Genomic DNA, 23089 nt, shown 5'->3' on the forward strand with positions numbered 1-23089 from the left:
ATAAATAATCGAAGATAAGTTAGAAACAAAAATTATTACTTTAAAATATATTTGTTTCAGAAGATTTGTTAGAATTATAAGTCACAAAGTATTTAACTCTTTAGATATCTAAAAAAACATGTATGCATAGTATATAAAAATAACACAACAAACAAGACACACATAAATAGCTTTTATACTTCTTGTATAATATAACTTTTAAAATGCATCTAAAAATTTATTAAGAATTGTAATAAAATTTATTTTTTTTTTTTAGATTTAAGTGAAGCCTACCAAAATTAAATTAAACATCAAAAATTCAATATATTTATAAGGTTTTTACTTGTTCAAAAAAAACAACTAGCAAAACTAAAATACTGCATTTAATAAAAAAATATGTTTAACTTTATACAATGCATAAATTGTTATCATAAAGTAATGATGGATCGCGTTCTAATTTCAAAGGTTCCTTTAAATGGAAGAACTCTAGCAAGTTTATTTTGTAACCTTGATCAAATGGATTATAAAATTTTCCATTGCCATCTTTCATGTACAAATATCTTTTCTTGTTAATTCGTTCATTTGTTGTTATATTAGTAACAGCACTGTGAATCTAGTAAATTTTAAAGAATGTCACTAAGTATTTTTTGTGTAAAAGTTAAAATCAAAAACGTATAAAGTATATTTAATCTGTTTATCTAAACTTAATTATATATTTTTTACTCTGCTTTGTTTAAAAAGTTTAAAGCACTTTAAAACTAAATTTAAACCATTGATAAAATTTTTTGAATTGTTAAGTTCAGAAATATAAATTCATAATTTAAGAATCATGTTGATATTTTCATCACTAAAGTGTGAAAAAAGCTTAACAATGTATTTTAGATAGGACATAAACAATTTGTTACAGAAAAATTTAACTTATAATTCTAGGACATTATACAAATTTTAAAATTAATTATGGCAAAAGATAAACTAGACAACAAGTATTACTACAGTAGGGAAAACGATTAGGTACGCACCTAACCCAGGCAAAAGTGCATACTTTATGTAAAATGCATACCTTATAGTTTTGAAACAAATTTAATCTTTTCACAACAAGTAGTAATAAAAATATAATTATTTTTAATAAAAATACAGTCTGTTCTAGCTTGCTTCAGTAATGTTAGACTTTTTTAACACATACTGTTATACTTGTGTTAATCATGTTTTATTTCATTTAACTTTTTTAAAATCGGTTAAAAACATTTTAATAAAAAAAAACTTCAAAGTTTTTTAATTGTACTTATTTTCGAAATCTTATCGATGCACCTTATCGATGTCCCTACTGTATTTAGTAAAAATGTGATAAAGTTTTTAAGAAAGTTGTTAATAAAAAACTAAATTCTTAATTAAACTTTAATTGCTGTTTTATATATTATTTCTTTACTATATTTTAATTAACATTAATTAATATAAACAGTGTACATATAATATGCTTTTTATCATTACACTCGTATATCTGGATTATCAAAAAAAACATTTAAACAAACCATAGCTAAAGCAAGGGCGAGATTTGTCAAAGAGAAAACACATAGCACTAGTCCTCCAAACACTAGTAAATAGTCAACATGGAAATATTTGTTAATGTAGTAAGAAAAAAACAGCCCGTAGAAAGCGTTGAATGTAATACACAAAACGAACACGAGAAAATAATGCCTATAAATTTCATTCCAAAAATTAATTAATTATTCTATATATCACAATAATAATTTTATAAACCTTGTTTTGTAACCAACTGCGTTGTATATATAGGGGCAATAGTGATCAAAGTGCTTAATACATCTGTTGCTTATCCTGCAATGTTTGCTCCTAAAAGGTTTGATCAACCTACATGTGTGGCACAATCTTGATAAAGGTGATTCATTTTCATTCTTTCCATCAGCGTATAAAGCAACCTTTAAACAACTATTTCAAAAAGTGTAATGTTAAAAATAGTAAAATAATAGTCAATAAATATAATAAAATATTTTACATTGTTTAACTAGTTTTTTTTAACTAAAATCATTTTTTAATAGTATTAATCTTGCAATTAAGACATTACACTACGTGTAATCAAGTATGTATATATTTTTAAAAGAAGCAATAATTTTAACAATTGATAAAAATGTTTTCTAAAGAATTATTTAAACATACGAAAAAATAATGAACCAATCCTTAATTTTTGTTTTTATATTGTTAATAACAACAAAATGCTTTTTTTAAATACATATTTAACTCTGTATATTGAATAAAAACAAATCAAGTTTTAGTTTATAAAATTAGAACTAAACTAAACCACACGACTATCAAAAACAACTCGTTCGACATTATTTCAATTTTGTTAAGACTAATCAGGTAGACACAGAGTCAGGATGAACTATTCTTACTAAACGTAGTTAGATACTTTTGCACTCCGTTTGTGGGTAAGTAGGGAACAATTCACGGATATAAATCATCATAGTGAAATTTGTCAATATAATATAATGTTATAATTACCGCGCGTTTTGACTTTTTATTTTGCAGAAGATCGTATTCATTGATGTTGGTAGTAGTGCGAAAGTAGGTTTTTATCAGTTTAATGCTAATTATAATGGCGGAAAAATATCTCGCCATAGCCGACGGTAGCCAAAAACATTACCACTAAATAAATAGCTAATAAACTCAAAATGAGCACTAATTATAATCTCAAATAGAAGCTGACAATGTAAAAGAAGACGTTGAAGTTTAACGACTTAGTTGCGTGAATTTTTCTAGACTAACCCACAAACGGACGCGTTAGTGGGAAAGTACTGAACCATGTTTAATTACAATGCATCGTAAGCATGACTGCCTAATTAATCTTGATAAGGACGAAACCCGGTCTCAGAATGTCGCATGGAGTGTATTGATGGTCGTGCGACATTACTGGACTACTTTCATTGGCGAGAAAATGTCTCAGCTTGGGGGCGACAGCCACAAACATTACTAATAGGTTAATTCAAAATAGTAACTCACTTGTTTCAGCACTTTATCGTACTCATCATTGTTTTTAGGCAAGTACCCTGGGTCATTTTTAGAAACTTTACAAAGACAGTATACCATTAAAATTCTGTTGGTAGAAAACATTAAAAAATGTATGCATAAATAACTTCGTTAACAGATTAAGTTTTATTTGATACTTATTTAAGTATTTCCACTACTTAATACAATAACTTTTTTGAAACAAGATGATGTTTTATATAAAAATACGACTGAGTACAAACATATTTAAAATTTATTTTAATTTACAAAAATCTGTACATTAATCATTGTTAAACTTCAAACTAACGCGTTTAATATAAATATGAAATGAGAAACTTGAAAGTCGAGCGTGTAAGGCAACACTTTAAAAAAAAACGAAGGATATCCGTACAAATAAACCATAAACAGATGAAACATCAGTGCTTGTTTTGTTTTTCCTGGAGGTCCAAATAAAATTGTTCTGTAATACTACAGAATATTAAAACAAAAAAAGAAACATAATTTAGAATTTAAAAACACTTAAAGTAATAAATAATTACATACATAAAATCTTATCTACTATGGAACTAAATGAAAAATATAACAGTAATTAAAATATTTTCTAGTATTAGACAAATACAAATGTCAAACTAATTTATTTATATAACTTAAGCAAAAGTATATATAAAAATATTAATAACTATACAAACTACTTCTTAAATGGAAGCTACATAAAAGCTATTTGTGTACCTTATAGATCTATTTTTCCAATCGATCTCATAAAAACAAATATAAAAATTGTTTAGACTATACTGCAAGTGTCTTGGCGGTCCTAAATAATTAAAATACGATTATGTAGGAGTTTCCATTGACATCAGAGCAATTTTCAAAAGTGATGAACTTAAACTTTTTATTTAAAAAAAAATATGATACAAACTGAGTATATTAACATTACTATAAATATGAAAAGTGGTTTAAACATGAAGTTCCATAACAACACATTTTTACTCAATTAAACTATCCAAAGAGCTTTAGAAATAGCGTAAACCTAATAATTATTAAGAGACAAGGTGGTGGGTAAACACCTTTTTTGAAATTTGATCTTATTTTATATAGTTTTCACTAAACAACAAAATTCTTTTTACAGATTTAAAAAATTAAAAATAATTTTTGAGATATAGCTGGTCAAAGTCGGAGGCAACAATAGGTTCTTTATGGGAGGCGCAAACTAAAACGGCAAAAATAGACTATTTCACTAAAAATCTATCTCCTCCTACGTTTTTTGAGATAACTACCTCAAACTTTCAGGAAATGTTTCTTGATATATTTAGAAAATTCTGTAAGAAAGAATTATTAATAAATTAAAAAATAAAAAATTTATTTATTTAAACTGTTTTTTTTTAATAAAATTTTTGTTTTTCTAAATTCTGTTCCAACAGAATTTTTTAAACATTGCAAGGAACATTTCCTGAAAATTTAAGGTAGTTATCTCAAAAAACATAGGAGGAGATAGATTTTTGTGATTTTTGTGATTTATAGTGAAATAGTCTATTTTTGCTGTTTTTGTTTACGCCTTCCATAAGGATCCTATTGTTTTGACTTTGACCGGCTATATCTCAAAAATTATTTTGAATTTTTTTTTTTCATCTGTAAAATGCAATTTGTAGCTTAGTAAAAACTATATAAAATAAGATCAAATTTCAAAAAAAAAGGTGTTTACCCCCTATGCCCTTAATAGCAGTCTTGGAAAATTGTCTAATAATAAGAAAAATTACAACAATTTCAATAAATTCTACAATTAAGTATTGTAATAGGTCTGAGATGCCAAATTATTATACTCATAAAACTCAAACTAATGGAAATAGAATAAAGCGACCTATAGATAAACTCCGTTTTAATCTACTTTGCAAATTAGTATATAAAAACTGGCAAACATTTCATGACTTTTATCAAAATGCATTTTTCCAAATTTCTAAATTAAGTAACACTTTTAACAAAAATTCAGTAAATATTTCTTATAGTTGTATGCCCAACATAAAAAGCTTTGTTAGTGCTTAACGCATTGAGTTCCACAAGCTTACCGTCAAGAAGCTGAAACTGTAGAAATTTTTAACTTGCTCATTTAATAGAGAATGCACTTTTAGGGCAAATACAAGGCAAATATAAACTTTAAAGACAAATAAATACAGTGGATCTACAGAAGTATTTTACAAACAAGATTGAATCAATAAAAGTAGAATATAAATAGCAACAAAAATTCTCAAACACCTTTATCTAATTTCATAAATAAAAACAGTAGAAATGTTACAGATTTTAAATAGTAAATGTTATTTAATGTTTTAAATCTAAATCTAAAAACCTGAAATGTTTTCAAACTGCAGCCTAAAAAGGATGGTTCAAGCCAAAGTTAATAAAGAGAAGTTTCAAAATGTTATAATTGAAATTTTAACTTTTTGTCCTAAGTATAAATCCAGTTATTTTAATCAAATGTTTTCGATTATATATTTAATTAGTTTTATTTGTATAACTATATCTTTGCGTTTGTTTCTTAGTGTTTTCCTCCTATTAAAATATTCATTCGGTATTATTTTTTAATGTTTTACAGTTCAATAACTAGTTTAAATAAATTCAATAAGTTTCTCTATGTTTTGCTTGACGTAAAAACTGCTAACCACTTAGTGTTTTAGAGATTAATAATTATAGGTTTATAGTGATTCTTTTTTGTAGAATTAACAATTTAAACATGTACTGTTTTCGCTATTGTCCTGAAGAATTATTGTTTTTACAGTGAAACATTGTCGACAACTAAAACTCCTGTTGGTCAAATTTTGAAAATTGTACTTAAAATTTTCAGGCAATTCAACATAAATCTCAAAATAAAAAAAGCCAAAATTTAGAAAATTTAATCTCAAAATGAGGTTTAATACAATGAATTGATTAAAATTAAGTGACACTATTGCTCACATATTTCACTTGAAAGAACTACTAATAAATACTAATGCCTTTGAAAACTAAAATTACTTATAAAATGACAAATGAATCAGCCAGAGTTAAAAAATTGAATTAGCTTGAGTAGCCAGAGTTAGCGGTAATTTGATATATACAAAATTGTCTACTTCGTTGTTGAACAGTAATCATTATTACACCTTGATCTTAGGGAAAATATAAAATTAAAAAAATGAAACAAATGGTTTACAAATTTTAAAGTAAGCTAAACTTAATAACTTTTGATAAAATAACTTTTAAACGTGATCTTAATACTCAAAAATATAAACTAATTTTATATATCATATTTTATAACATAAATCATAACTCTTTTATATGACTATTCTTAAATTTGTAGGTCTACTCTATAGATTAGTAAATATAAAACTACAACGTACTTAACGTTGCATGCCGGCATAACGTTCTTATCTTGTTGTTGTTGAAGATACTCAACTAAGCTTTTATACTTTCTTCCTTTAGCAAGTTTCAAAGGAGTATTTCCTCGGTGATCAGCTAAATCTATTCTGACTTCATCCTAAATTATATATATATTTTTTTATAGTAATTTAATGGCCAACACCATTTTTAAACTTTACATAAATCTTAAAACACACCTTTAGTTTATTTAAAATATTAATCAAAAGTATTAATACGATAAAACTTACTTAATAAAAAGCAATTATAGAAGCTTTGTATTAAATTTTAATGATAAATAATGAAAAATTTCAATTGTAAACTTTATAACTATATAAATAAAATTAAAAATAAATACAGTTAAACTTGTCCGTAGATGTTAATTCAAGGTTTTATGCAGTAAAATTAGCTTGTGGGCCGTAATTTAAACTTATGGCAAAAGTATTTCTTAAGCCTAAAGCAGTAATTTTTTTATTATAGTATTTCTTACGAAAATTTCTTACTCAAAAATATACATTTTAACAATTATTTGTTTGGCAATAAGGTATATTTCTGTAATTTAATTAAAAGTATACTTAAAATGCTATATAGTTAATAAAAATACACTATTCTGCCTTATATACTTTTATGATTTGAAAACAATAATTAAAATTAAGTACAGCAAAGCTTATTTATATTGTATCATATTTTTCAAATAAATTCTCCTTTAAATATAAATACTGTTTCTTTTCAAATAATTATTTATCTATTTGTAAATTAAAACAGAATAAGCTTTAAATGATACTGAGATTTGTAAAAATTATGGAAAAAAAGTTTAAATATTGATTATAAAAAATAGTAATAGTAAATTTAAACTGGAACAATTAAAAATACTTTATAATTAATGTAGAAAGAGAAATTTACTCAAAACACCACTACAAAAAAAAAAAAATTTAATAAACTTGTTCGCATAGTAGTTTTACAGTTAATAGATCTCCACTTAAACAAGCCAAATGAAGAGGGTATTGACCAAAGTTATCTTTAACTTTTGGGTTTAAACCAGAGTAAATAAGTAGTCGTGTTAATTCACAGTGACCTGAAAAAAAAATAAAAAATTAACTTAATTACTACAACCTACGTTCAATCTAGTATATTTTAGAATACGTATCAATCATAAATTTACAATAAAAAATTTAAAAAACTATTTCATAACAACAATTAAAGTAGTAATAGTAAACTATGTAAACATGTTTCAACTACTCACAGGGTTGCCACTCGTTTTTTAAAAATTTCTTCCAGGTTTTCTAAATTTCTTCCAGATTTTTCATATTTTTTTGTAGGTTTTTGAAAGCACATATTTTTATGAAAATTTTTAGTAGTAAAATATTATCTAGTTAAAAAAAAACTACTGTTCAAAAGATACAAATTACTTAAGAGTTACTGTAAGTATTGCAATTTATTTTTTTATGTTGGAACATGTACTAGATTCTTCCAAGATGGTTGTTCAAAAGCCGTTATGTCGGTTTGATACAAATATTTAAAAGTCTACTTAAATTTTTTTCTTAGCTTGAACGTGTTATCTTTTATTAATTCTTAACTTTTATTAAGTCTTGACTTAAAGCTCACTGCAATAAAACTGACTTCTTCTCAACATACTCATACATACACACATACTATTTCTCCTATCATAATAAATACTTACATCAGTTTTATTTTCTCCTGCTTTTTAATTTTTCATACATTAATACAATAATCTAGGATCTGGCCAGATCTTGTTTAAGAAAGATTCGTAGATCAGTATTTATTATAGTTAATTATAAGAAATAACAATAATAAATATTTTCAGTAAAATGAACCTTTAAATGCAGCCCAATGTAACGCATTGTCTCCTTCTTTGTCAATGGCATTTATATTAGCTTTTTTACCAATTAGGAAGGCTACAAGCATTGTCTGACCGTACTGGGAAGCAATAATCAATGGTGAACAACCTTTATTGTCTATTGCATCAATAGATACACCATTCTAAAATTGTTTACTTTTATTTTACCAGATCTATTTATTTTTATACAACTTTCGTATCGAGCAATAAACTTATCCCTTTTGTCATAATAAAAATTTACATTTTTCAAAATTGATATGAACTACCTTCTAAAGGTATTAATCAATTTAATAAAAAATTATTACTAACAACGTATTCAGACTGATTCCGTTAGCACTAGCTTCATTTTCTAAAGGATTAAAATACGAAAAAAATTAACACAATAGTAAAAATTATGTGAAGGATATACTTGGATAACTGATTTGTTCATTAAAACTTTCTTAGTATTCTCTCTACAATAGATAATTTTAGCTAATAAGATCAATGAGATTAGGTAAACTAGAGAGGTAAATAAAAATTTAAACACTATTTATAATGTATATTTAATAAAAATATTTTAGTGCATCATGTAAGCACAACTTTAAAAAAAAATAGGAACCATTAGTGTAAGCAGTGTTTCATGAAACTAACACAACAGTGAGAGTATTACTTTTTTTTTTTGCTTTAAAAAACGGTCTTCGATAATTTTTATACTGTATTTATGTTGTTTACTTAAAAAATTTAGTTTTTTTTTTTTGAAAAGTATTACTTTATTTAATGCTTGTAAGTCAATAAAACTATTAAGTTGTGTGTGCCTATATAAATATTTGGGTGCACAGCAATTCCAATTCGGAATTTAAATTTGCGACAACTCAAATTATTTTTAAAAAATTAAGGGCAAGAACTAAAAAATTAATGTATATCTGAAAAACAAAACATATGTAGGTCTTATTAATCTACAAACTATTTTTTCATTTTTGTAAAATTTTAAGTTATATTTTTTAAGATATCGCTTAAATAATTTTTAAAGTATAGTTATTTTTAGTAACTTTTAAGTATATTAAAAAAAAATTCTTAGCAAAAAAAAGGCTTTTTTTTTTTTCAAATATGTATTATTTTTGAAATACAGTCTCTTGAATATTTTTTAAGAACTGGAATTTTCCGAATTTGAATTATCATGCAACTCAAATACTTAATAAACTTTCAGTAACCAAACTGCATGACATTTCTTAAGTTTTAAAAACTATCAGTAAAAAAAGACAATTGTATTTTATGTTTACGGAGAAAATTAAATTTATAACATACAAAAAAACTTAGCTTAATTATAAATTTTTTATGTTTATATTTAATATGAAAATGAATAGTTTCAGTTTTTTTTTTGATATAGTAGCCAATTATGTCATATTTCATTATATATTATTATTTTATCAGGTCCTTCATTATTCAAAACTAAACAAAATAAAAAACCTTAATTAACGAGTTATTCTTAAAATATTTTTCAAATAAACAAATTTTCTGTTTAATTACATCAAAACATAAAGAAACTTAAAAAATATATAAAACAAAAATAATATATATTGGAAAAATCTTACTTGAATGAGTATCTTTACAACTTGCACATGACCATGCACACATGCCCAATGAATTGGTTGACACCCAAGAGTGTTTTTTGACTGTAAGTCTAACGACAACTAAAGAGTAAAAACACTTTGTAACATAAAAACTTTAATACTTCATATATCATATGACTTAAACAAGTTTTTGGATCTATTTTAAGTACTATACATTAAATTTTTTTAAACCAGTTTACAGTATGTAACTATATTAATTTAGCTATAAAAACTATTTATTTAAAGAGAACCAACTCTACATAAGTTTAAAAATTTTATTTATATAAAAAACTTTTAAAAAACAAGTCAAAGTTGAATCAAACAAAAACTTTAAAGTTTAGTACAATAAATACAACGCATGTGCAGCTCTTTACGAGTTTAAAACCACTTTAAGTGACAAAAAAATAGCCAAATCTTATGATTAAAGGTAAAAAAATTAAAACTCTATATATCGCAGCATATTTAAAATAAATATCACAACTTTTTTACAATTTAAACTTTTCTGTAAATATTTATATTTATATACCTACTTGGATACGCTTAGTTAAGTTGTTAAACTGATGTAGTTTATTAGTTTAAATGTAGCAGCATAGCATATTATTAATAAAACTTTTTTTATATATTTTACTTTTAAATTTAAAATTTAATTTTTGTTATGGCCGTTTGAATATCTCATAAGAGTATGAGTTGTCGGAATTTGAATCGTCATGTAACCACTACAGAACATATATTGTTTTCTTTCAGAGTGCTAGTTATTCTATTTTTGAATTTAAAAAATAGCTTTAGCTACAGCCAAACTGACACACTAATTGTATGATATTTCATTCTCATTGATGGCTTCTCACCTCTTTTCAAATAATATTTGAATGCAAAAATTGTAAATTATATTACTGGTAAAAGGTTATATGAAAGTTGAAATTCCAACAACATAAAATCTTAAAAATATTTAGAATTTTATTTTTTGCAAAAAAAAAAGTGGTGTTTTGAAATTAATTATATTTAAAAACTTATTTTAGCCATATCTCAAAAAGTATTAAAAAAAGAATAAATGGCTTGAAGTTATTTATACAGTATAAATAGTTTTTTTTATCCAAATAGACATTGCATTTTAAGTTGTGGCCCTTCAAAAAATTTTTAAGAATTTGAACTGTCCGAATTTGATTAGTCGTGCACCCCTAGTAAAGGAACTAATATTTAAACAAAAACTCAATCATAATTAAGTCAGAAAATAAATAACATTTCTCAGAACGAATCTTTCAAAAAAAACTATTTTATCACTCATATCATAATTTTCAATTGAAGTAGTATATAATTAAAATGATAACTAGTTTATTGATCATCTTACATAAATATTTTTTTAATTCTTGATAAAATCAAATGCAATTAAAGTCATACTTCAGAATTTAAATTTAAAAGAATATTGTAAATAAAAGTCTGAAAACAAAAACTTAGCATGAAACAAACACTTCTGGACAAACAGTGGTTGAAAAATTTCATAAAAAAATTCTGGTCATTTTTACTTCTTTTTCATTTTTAAAAACATTCTAATCTCCTTAAAACCTTAAATTCATTCAACAACTTTAGTTCTGAAAAGCCTTGTTTAGGCAAAACAGTATTAGTTTTGTGACAAATTGTTGAATAAATTCATATTAATTAACCTTTCTAACGTTTAAAAAATAGGTTGAACACAATACTTAATAAAGTTTTTATACTTATTTAATCTCCTTATCCAAACTAGAAATTTAAGGTTTGGTTTTATCATGCTGGTTTTGGAATTCTTTCACTTCTTTTTTCTTAAAATCTTCAACTTCACTCTTGCCTTTCTTTTACCATCTCACGTCTTAGGTCAACTAGGCATGGTAGCGATTTCTTGCAAATCTCACTGACTTTTTTAAACATTTTGTGATTTTTACTTGATGAGGCTCAGGTTGGTTTACATGCATTAATTATCATTTATGTAACGTCTCAGACCATTCATGCATACTAATATTCATCAAAACAAGTAAAAACTAAAACCACATTCTACTTGATTTTGATAATGAAAAGAAGGATAATACACTTGCTTAAATGTTAGGGAAAAACACTGCTGCAAAATTAACTTTAAAAAAGCTTAACTTTAGTGTAGAACTATTATACTCATTAAAAATATTGGTCTCATTGCTGATCAGCAACTCAAACTATGTAAAACTTCTATCTCATAGCAATAATTTAGGATAAAAACTTTTTGACCTAATAACTGTGTATATGGTGCAACCAATTATCAAAAACGTAGTAAAATAACTTCATTTCCAAAATTTGACAAATTTCTAGATCTAAAATTGCAAAATTGTAAATTATGTGCATGGAGATTTTATTTTAATTTTAATGATTATTTAGTTATTTAAATTGCCTGAAGTCTCTAAATATCTCAGATTTTTTTTTGGAAAATTCTGTTTGGTCCGTTTTACAATCGAGTTAGTATTTTGACTATCTTTTTTAAAGGGGTCAATTATATATAATAATTATACAACTAAGAAACTCAGAAAGTTAGAAGCATTTGTAGTCAAAATTCTGAAATTTTGTCAACATTGCCAAATTTACTGACTTAGCCTGACTTTATTGTCGTGTACGGACTTTAAGTAGAAAAAGTACTTCAAAAACCACTACATTGATGCAAAACAGTATAAGTTACTTAGTTAATAAGTTGTAAAAAGAATATTATTAACATTATTCTAATTAGCATTAAGCTACTAAAAAACTTGAACTAAAAACTAAAAGCTGCTGACTTTAGGTAGAAAATAAAGTTTTTTTTTCTAATTAAACACTAAGTATGTAAATTTTAATTGACATCTTACACATAGTTTTTAAAGTTAAAACATTGATAAAACTGTAGTAAAAAAGGTATGATCACATACTTTTTTATTTTTGTTTAAAGTTATCTAAACATCAACAATAAATTTAGCAGAAGAATACTTTAAATTATAGTTATCAAAAAGTATTTAGTTATAAAACATCTTAGTGAAATTAATGTTTAATAAAATCAAAGAATAAAATGCAATCATCTTTTAAAATAATTTAAGTATTATAAATACTTTATATTCATATTAAAAATCATTTCAGTAAATAAACCATTTAAGTATTATTCATAACTCTGAAAAAGTTTCTCTTTAAAAGAGGATATTTATATGGAAAAAAGATCTAGTAGGTCTTTATTTTTGCAAATAACGAAACTAAAATTCTAAAAGTTATTTCATTTTGCAAAAAGAACAATCAATAAAACAATAAATTAGTAGGTTTTTTACAAGAAGCTGTTATAAGTTTTATAATTTTCTGTTTTTTTTCAGAAAAAAGTCTTTATCTTAATTATATTAAAATGTAATTATTTATTTAAAACGTATGCATTTTTAGAAAATATCTTAATGTCTCAAGCAATAAAATAATTAATATTTCGCTTAGATATTTTTGAAGATTACATAACTCTTATATATTGTATAACTAATATTTTAGAACTTAAACTTATTTTTTAAATTTCACAAATACTAGAAAAATGGAATATTTGTAACTTTTAAGCAAACACATGTAAAAGTAAAAACAAATCTGTTTTAAAAGTTTATAAATAATATTCGTTGGTAGTAAAAATTCAAACATACTTTAACTTGTGTAAAATAGTTAAAAAGGTGAACATGTCCTCCTAAAGCTGCCCAGTGTATTGGCGTATAACCTTGTTTGTCATATTGCAGTAGTATATCTATTCCATGAGATTCAACAAGTGTTTGAACAGGTATTAAAAAACTGCAAAAAATATAATTTAAATAAAGCAATAAAAAGGACAAAAACTAGAATGTTAAACAAAAAAATTCAATATACATTGTTAAATCCGACTGTTATAAACTCTATAATATTTGTAATTGTTAAAACTAAAGCATATCAAAGTAAAGTAAAATAAAGAGTAGAAAAACAAACCAAAATATAAACTACTCACATGAAAGTTGAAAAAAATACTAATTAATAACAGTAGAAGGTTGTCAAGTATTCGAAAAAATTAATTAATAATTATGTCACAATATTATGTTTTACACATTAACATCTGAAAATTCTACTTTTTATTTTACTTTACTTTAGTATAATTTATATTTAATAACTACAAAAACTATATAGTTTTTTAACAGTCAGATTTAGCAATATATATCTTATCTATTATTAATCATTAATCTATAGTAACTATTCTTATTTTTTATAAACACATATATACACCTACTTTAGCTTCTATTCTTTTCTTATAGTATTCATTTTTTTACAGAGCTTCGTTGAAGTGTGTTACATAAATGTTACAGAAACATGTGTAAATTTAATAAAAAAAGAGTATTGTGTAAATTAGCTATTATCATTTACTTTAGTAAACTTGTTTTGCTAACATTTCTATTAGCAAACGATTAACTTAACATTTTGAATAGTTATTCCATTAAAATAGTCATGTAACTCCTAAAAGTATAGACTATCATTTAAAAAATCTGTGTATGAAAGTTATTTCATAAATATTTTTTAAGTTAGGTTGAAATAAAATTTCATCATATAAACTTACCCAAGTTTAGTTACATGAAATATGTCTTTCATTTGTTCTGTTTTACTATTGTCATTAACATCTTTTAATTTGTTCTGTGTTTGAAAATCTTCTGTATCCATGATTACTTTTTTAATTACAAATTCTGTTTAATTAATAAAAAACTACTTTTTAAAAAAGTATTAAAAGACTTAAAAAACAATTTAAGAAATAATAAATGATAAATGTATGATTGATCAAGGAATTACTATTTAACTTAGTAGATGGTTCACTTTGTTTAAAATTTTTACTACTCAAGTAAAATTTATTTACTTTATATTTAGTCACAAACGCTAAATAAAAAAAAAGTATTATTTTTATAAAAGCATTTATATATAATTACTTATTACTTATGTTTGGTAAGTGTTGTAAGTAGGGATATATAAAAAATCAACTTGTCTTGGTAAGATCTGAATTTGGCTAGATCATAATTTTAAAAAGTATCAGGATCTTAAGGATTTTAATTTTGTTTAAGTCTAGTACACTATATGTTTTGATTTTAAACACAAACCTTGATATAAATAAACTTTATTATAAAAACAAGAATTTAAATCAATAACAATAGTATGTATGAAATTAAAACTGTTCCAGCTAAAAAGTAGTCAGGAATTGTATTTGTATTGACATGTACATCAGATAGGAATAAAGGTTCTGATCAAAAAAAACTCTCAGAAAATTACTACACTTAACAACTGTGAAAATTCAAATATGTACTGTTAAATATTTTTATTTAACCTTATCAAAACTTGAAGTCATTTTACTTTGGTATTTATTTTATAATGTTTATATAGTTACAGAACATAAATTACACTTATTTAATTTCACAGAAATTTTGTATAAGTACTATTAAAAATTTTAATTTACAATAACTAGATTTCAAGTTTGTCTGTTTAGTATGTATGACGTAAAAACAAAAATCATTTTGCTAAGAATGTTATTATTGGCCCCTATTTTAATTTTAAGCTATAACCTAACAATTTCAAAACTTACTGACCATATAGTAATTAAAATTTATTGATGTAGTACTAAAAAACTTTTTTTCAAGTTTACTTAGTTTTAAGTCAATCTGATTAGTATTTATGATACTAAATCAACTTGATAACCAAAAAGTTTTTTCTTACACCAGGTCCTTGGACCAAACTTTGTGAGCGCTTTTTTTTGTTGTTTATTAAAAAAGAATAGTACTTAAACACTGTATTATTATTCAAAACAATTATAAAAACAATTGCTTAAAAACAATCGCTTTTGCACTTAAAACTCAGAACTTTTATCATATGTCTAAATATATAGTTTTATTGTCTTATACTTTTGTGCTTTTGTGTATAAACTAGATTAATTGTATATTTTGTTTCTTTTTTGAATTTTGTATAAATTTAAGTTTGAAATTTTTATATTATTTATCTTATTTCTAACATATAAAGGAACATTCAGTGTTGCCACTCTTTGAGTCAAAAAATCTTCTCTGACTGACCAGAAACTTCCTTGAGTAACAGTTTCCCTGAGTTTCCCTGAATTTTTTTCAAATCCATAATTTTTTTATTATTTATCAAAATAAATATTATTTTATTTATTTATTTAAATAAGCATTTAAAAATAAATAAAATTAAATTTGTTGAACAAAATTGAAACTGGATTAACTAAATTGAAACTGGATTAACTAAATATCATTCTAGATCAAGAAAAAATTTCCCTGAGATTTTTTAAATAATCTTAAAATTTCCCTGAAATTTTTTGAAAAAACCAAAACTGCTTTGAGTTTCCTTGAGGTAAAAAAAAATCAAAATTCCCTGAGTTTCCCTGAGATTTTCTATAACTTAAAATTCCCTAATTTTCCTGAATTCCCTGAGTGTGTGGCAGCCCTGAACATTTCTGTTGAGATGTTCTACTTTTATTAATAGAACTTTGTTATGAGAGAAATTATTTTCCAAGTTTTTAAATATTGATCAAGCATTGTGTTAAGTCATTGTTAGCAATAAATTACATTAGTTTTTTTTTCTTTTAGGAGTCTGTTGTTTTGTAGTTGTTTGTTTATAATTTATGCTGGTTAATGGTATTTGCTACTTAAATTTTTAACAGCTAATTGTGGGATCACTTTGGTGGCAGTGATATCATAATTGGGTTGTTGTTACTGTTGTTTTGTTCAGAACGTCCGCAGCACTATGTGATTTTTAATGTTGAGATTTTAACCTTGTGAGTGTTTGCCAAAAAACGTGTCACCAGGGGCCTTTTTCAATTAAGGTTTAGAATAAGTTTATATTTTTATTTTGGTTAATTAAATTAAAGGATTTTTTTGTAGATAGATTTGTTTTCATTATTAATTAAAAGGTAATTTTTTTTAAATACATTTATAGATAGGGTAGGTGGAATAACACATGATGAGCTCAAACTCAGTTACTTGACCTTCAGAAAACATTTATTGTTGCAGCAGAAGAGTGAATTCTGATGGTATCCTACAAAAAAAAATTAATGTTTAAATTTTAGTCTACTAAAGTTTGTTAAATTAAGTGCAATCAATAATTTTTTGGTAATTACCTAGCATGATGTTGCACCAATAATAAGCTGAAATTTATTATATTTAAAGTCTATTTTAATTATAACTTTAGGCTAAAAGTTTATGTTTTATGAATACATAAATAAATTTAAACTTATTTATCATCAACTAATAAACTTTAAATACTTAATCGCTTTTATATTACAATATAAAACAAATAAATTGATACAATACTTTATATCAATTACAGCATTGTAAAATAAAAACTATTAAATATTTAATTTTTAATAGTTTGTAATAAATAAACTTATTTATGTCTATCAATTTATATAGCTTGTTTAAAAAAGTATTTTTTAGACTAAACATACTAGGCTTAAAATTATGGTTAAAAAAGACATTTAATATAACATATTTTCAACTTGATATTGGTGCAACATCATCCTAGGTTATTACCTAAATTTTAACATTTTTTTACTGCTTCCTAATTCAACTGTTATTTGAAAAAGAGCAATAATAGTTAGCAAGTGAGGCTTTTAACCTTTTTTACAGTAAATAAGTGTACATCAGGTATTTAATTTTAAGGGTAACATCAGGTAAAAATTTACAGTAGCATTTTTTTTGTTTCTCTTAAGTTATATGGTGGTAATTAATGATACTTCTTAAAAAAAATGTTCTCTTGAACCAAACTTTAAATCTCAATTTGTCTGTTTTTTTTTCCTTTACTATTTTACTTTTTTTAAGAAATAGTAAACACTTAACTTCATTCAATTTTAGTTGCTACCAAGCATGTGGAAACATTGTACTTTTTTTTCTTTTAGTCTAAATTCACATGTGAAAAATAAAATCAAAAACTCATTTACGAATTATATGATATGTTTGACATGTAAAAGCACAAAGCTTAGAAAATAAAATTCAATACTTAAGTTAAGCTTTTCTGCAAGTAAATAATAAATTTAGTTTAATATTTTATTTATACGTATCATTATAAGTAATTATTAATGATAAGTAAATGTAGCAACGAAAATAAATTAGTTTTTCAAAAGTTTTAATATAAAACTGTGAGTTTCAATTTTAAAACATAGGAAAACTCATTTAAATGCGATTGGATGATATAATGCTTACACTTCGGGTGGCTTCAGATTTCCACTACATTTCTAAACCACAACGGTTTACTATCGTTTCCAACACAATCATTTCTAACCTATTTAAATCTAGCCCAATCATTTCTAGTCCGATCATTTCTATTCTAATCATTTCTAGCCCGATCATTTCTAACCAAATCATTTCTAACTTGATCATATCTAATCCGAATATTTCTAACCGATCGTTTCTAGCATGATCAATAAAAATTAGTTGTTTTTTTAATTTTTTTTTATCTTAACCAAAACGTAATGCTTATATAATGTCAATTAAAAAAAACTTCTAATAATCTATTTGTTTAACCTTATTATAGCTTCGAATAAATTTCCTTATATTAAATTTTTTCTTTATAACAATCTGCTTAAATCGGTCAATAGTTTTCATAATAAATAAGATTTACTAAATTGTTTTAATTTTCTTTTTAAATCCAACTTTGTTTAATTCTATATTTAGCGGTTACTACTATATTTAAGTTTTATATTCTTGTCGTTTATGTAACTAGAATGTATTTTTTAAGCAAACAAATTTTAAAAGTTAATGTTAAACTGTTCCAAATGTAATATTTAGATGCAAAAATTTTTATATTAAAGTCTAGATTCCATGCTGTAAGTCTAGCGCCAGCTTTGTATAGTTGTTGACTAATTTATTACTATTTTATAGTCTGTAAGTTTCAATTTTAAGCTCTAAAATTTGCACAAATTCTTTATACAAATTGTACAGACTCTTTTAGATAATGGAATCAAAACAAACATTGAGCAAACTTAAATGATTTTTTTTTATTAAGTGAAAAACTTTAATTTTTAGGCATACCTCTAAAACAGACTTGTTTGTTAATATAACAAGTCCGAGGGTTATTAAATATTGAATAGTTAATATTTGTTTAATGTTTCATTTAAGTTTGAATTATACTTAAAACTTTTTAGTTACGATTTAAGTTAGTACTCAAGATGATAAATTTATTTTTTTACACTAAAATTTACTTTATAGGAAAGAATTTTTACGAGCATTTGCTCGTCGATATACATACTTAATTTAACTTTAAGAATTTTCTTTCATGTTTTTAATTGTTATTTTGAACGTGCTTAAGTTGTTTTAATTCGGTTTAAAAAAACAAATTTAAAAAATGTATATATGTATATATATATATATCTACATTATTTTAATATAGTTTTACTTAAAACAAAAATAGTGAATCAAATTATAAAAATGTTCATACAATATATAAACTTAACTGAAAACTTTAAAGAATATTAGCTAGACGATATTTTATCATCTATGAACTTGACGTTGTTAGATTTGACGGTGCTAGAGGCTAGAGCCCATAGTGGAACATGTTGACTTTGTTAGTCTGCGTAGCATATCTCAAAAAAATAACTTTAGTTATTCAATTACTTTTTTTTCAATATTTTTCTGTGATTTAAACCTAAAAGTCAGTGTCTTTGCTTTTTATATAAGCTTAAAATTTTAGAGATATATTAGTCAGTTTTTGTCTTTATTAACGGTTTCCTTACTTAGTCAAAAAAATTAAGAAAATATAAATCTACTGACGAACAAAATAAACATCTGTTAAACAATTTAAATTAACAAAAATGCTAAATTTAATGTTTTTTTAAATGCTACGCAAACTAAGGAACAACTATAGACCATTTTGTGATTTTTCGTTTGCGTGCACGTTTGAAAATATTTTACAATTAGAGTTTTTCTTGTTTTTTCTCAGTGAACTTAGATTTTTAAAAATTGACTAAGCAAGTAGACCTTAATTAAAGACCAAAATTATAAAAACCAAAAATTATTAAGTAAAAAACTAAAACACTGACTATTAAGGTTAATTCATTAAAAAGTATTTAAGATAAATCTAGTAAAAAGGTAAAAAAAAATTAATATGATACGGAGACTAAATAAAAGCCAAAATTAACCCTTTCTCTATGGACTAGGCCCTAGCACCGACCAAAATTAACAAAAAAAACATAATTTATTTTAGTTGCATCATTTAGCTACTGAATTCTGTAAAAAATTACTTTAAGAAGCACGGAACTGTTGTGTGTTGATATTTTTAAGTCAAGAAAAATGTCTTAAATTTCCCCTCAACTTAAAATGATTTTCGTTTAGTAAATCGCATATGATCGAAAAAAAGTTCGATTTAAGCAATTTGGCAGAAATAAAAAAGTCAAAATAAAGAAAGTAATTTAAAATTGTAACAAGTGTAAATTAAGTATCAAAATTACATTTAAAGTAGATTTGTATGTTTTTTAAATAAATCCTGATAAAAAAACTTAAAAATAAACAAATTTCTACTGATTGAGTTAAGAATGATCGGGTAAGAAGTTTGTAGATTGGGTTTGTAATGATCAATTTAGAAGTATTCAAGTTATATATGATCGGGTTAGAAATGATCGGCTCCCACCAAACACGTATTACAATTATTATAAGTTTGTAAATGTTTATAAACAACACAGTGTTTTAACTTATCAATTAATTTCATAAGTTTATCTAAAACTAATGTATTTATTTAAGTGATTTTCAAATCATCGTAAAGTTTGTTTTATTCCTACTTTTAATAAGATTAAACTTTTTTTTGACAATTCAACAATTGTATCTTTAAAATAAATTAATCCTACTTTTATAATAACCTTTGACTTTAATAATTAAGTTAAACTTTTCTATTTACATAGTAGGTTTTGAAATTGAACTTAACTGTTTACTTAGAATACAGATAGACTTGTTAGAGTTACTGATTAGCAATAAAGCTATTTTATAGCTGATAAAAAAATAAGTAAATACACTCAAGTGTTAATTTCCTTAAAACGATCATTTGTTGAAGAAAGCTAAGTAAACCATTCTAAATGAAAAATTATAGTTTTAAAATTTATAGTGTAAATAGGTTAGAAATTATTCAGTTTCTAATAATTTTTTTCAAGCCAAGCTTGAAGCCATTTGTTTTTTATTAGGAAAACTAAGTTCATGTAAACATAAAGATTTTGACTCTACTGTTTCTTCGTTTTCTAAATATGTTTAATTTTTTTGATCAACTTTATAGAGATTGTTAGTTTATATTCAATTTAAAATAACCATAACAACTGTAGTAAATTGTTTTTTGTTTCTTCTTGATATTTGCTAATTATTTATGTTCTTTTTTTATTAATTAAGGTTTATAAAGTTATTGCTATGTATACATATGAAGAGTTACCACGAAATAGGCTTTGTGCAACTGAATTTTGATATTATTTCAGTATAAGCTTACTAATTTTTCATATATTACTTAATCTTTCTGAAGATACTTAACAAAACGTTTGATTTAACAGCTAAAAAGCTATTATTGACAACATAGTAAAAAAAAAACGAAATATGCTTATGTATGATTTTAAAACATAACATTTAACAAAAGAAAAATTAAAAACTTAAGCATTTTATTTTTCAACTACTTGATACTAATTATACTTTAATAAATTTTAAGTTAAATAAAATCATAAAACATATACTTCTCCTTTTACATAATAAAAAAATACATATAACTTAAAAAATAAACTCATTTATCTATAAATTGGAGTATTTTTCTCTTATTAAGACAAAAATTTATAGCTAAACAGTTAAGTAAAACGAAAAAAAAAAAAATAAGTTTATATAACCTTAGAGACCGAAAAAAGTAATTTGATTAAGATTTCTCAAAAAAAAAAGAGTATAAAAATCAGAAATTGTATTTATTTAATGTATAAATGTAACATTTTATAGTATACATATATAACCAAAAACAGAGGAATTTTAAGAAAACACTAACATATGTTTAAAAATAAACATTATAATTCATTTTAATAACATATTTAAACAATATTCTTTCTTTATTTAACTAACACATGTTTCAGTGTGTTAACAACTTAGCACACTTCAACAGAGCTACTACATATTATAGTAGATTAATGTTCAATAATAGATACGATAAAAATCCGACTGTGATAAAACTACAGAATATTTGTAATTATTAGGTCTAAATTATGAGAAAGTCAAGTAAAATAAAATAACAAGTTAAAATATAAAGCTTCGTTGAAGTGTGTTAACAAATTAACACACAGAAACTTGTGTTAGTTTAATATATAAAGAGTAATGTTTAAACTTTTTTCGCTAGGATCTTTATTAGTAAACGATTAACTTTAAATTTTGAACATTTATTATAACTTATATTTACTTATACAAAACCAAAATCACTGATTAGTTTTTTAATATTAATACCTAAAACAAATGCACTGCTGTTTTTCATTTTATGGTATGTGATATAAGGTTTAATAAAATAGCTTAAAAATATTAAAAACTGGCTTAGCAAATAACAAAAATTAATAACATTTTAAAATTTATATATGGTACAAAATCATAAAATTGTCACTCGTTTTTTCAAAAATTTTTCCAGGTTTTTCAAAGTACACATTTTTGGGTCTATTTTTAGTGTAAAGTTAAATTTAAGGTAAGAAACTGTGTTTCATAGTATAAAAAAATTGAAAAGATACTGTGAAGCTATTTAAAATGTATTTTTCGATAAAAAATTTTTTGGTGATGACAATTTTTTTTTATCTATATGATAAATTTTTTGAGTCAAACCGAAATTTTACTACTGAACATGTTAAAATTCTTAAAAATTCCAGGTTTTTTGTTTAAAGTTCCAAGTTTTTTTTGGCCTAAATAGTCGAATTCTAGGTAATGTGGCAACCCTGTAATCATCACCGTTAAATAAAAATAAAATTCCTAATGAATAAGTTAGAAATACTCAATTGAATATAACGAAACAGTTTTGTTTGAAATTTAAAAAATTTCTTTTGAAAGAAAAAAAAAGTTTAACTAGTAAAAAACAATTATTAATTTCATACACTTTTTGGCTTTGGAAAAGTATCAAAACAGACGAAATTCAAACTAGTTAGAAGACATTAAGTTTTTACTTTCTTCTCTCCATGTGTTTGTATCCCAACTTACTCTAAATTTGTTATCTTCTGAGCTAGTTCCTAAAATACAAGATTATTAAACAAACTGGAAAGACAGTACAAGCTTAATGAATAAACATTAGTAGTAATTAA

General features: G+C 23.9%; 2 protein-coding genes across 2 annotated transcripts in view; both read right to left on the reverse strand.

Moving 5' to 3' along the window:
• Window positions 1-383: 383 nt before the first annotated feature.
• Window positions 384-14503, reverse strand: LOC145844068 (uncharacterized). Its single transcript, XM_082951408.1, has 11 exons — window positions 14384-14503; window positions 13452-13593; window positions 9805-9903; window positions 8211-8376; window positions 7317-7450; window positions 6360-6496; window positions 3305-3457; window positions 2992-3085; window positions 1738-1913; window positions 1509-1674; window positions 384-592 (listed from the first exon to the last, which is right to left on the reverse strand). Exons 1-11 carry the CDS (start codon window positions 14482-14484, stop codon window positions 386-388), a joined length of 1575 nt encoding a protein of 524 aa, XP_082807534.1. The 5' UTR covers window positions 14485-14503; the 3' UTR covers window positions 384-385.
• A 7070-nt stretch (window positions 14504-21573) lies between these two features.
• The window catches only part of LOC145844558 (serine/threonine-protein kinase Nek8-like), a 49843-nt gene continuing 48327 nt past the window's right edge, over window positions 21574-23089 (reverse strand). The window contains exon 18 of the mRNA XM_082951956.1: window positions 21574-23017. Within this exon, the coding sequence (XP_082808082.1) occupies window positions 22929-23017 (89 nt within the window). The 3' untranslated portion in view covers window positions 21574-22928. The remainder of the gene's footprint in view (window positions 23018-23089) is intronic.

The sequence above is a fragment of the Thalia democratica genome, chromosome 9, assembly GCF_965202585.1.
Source record: "Thalia democratica chromosome 9, ktThaDemo2.hap1.1, whole genome shotgun sequence".
NCBI lineage: Eukaryota > Metazoa > Chordata > Thaliacea > Salpida > Salpidae > Thalia > Thalia democratica.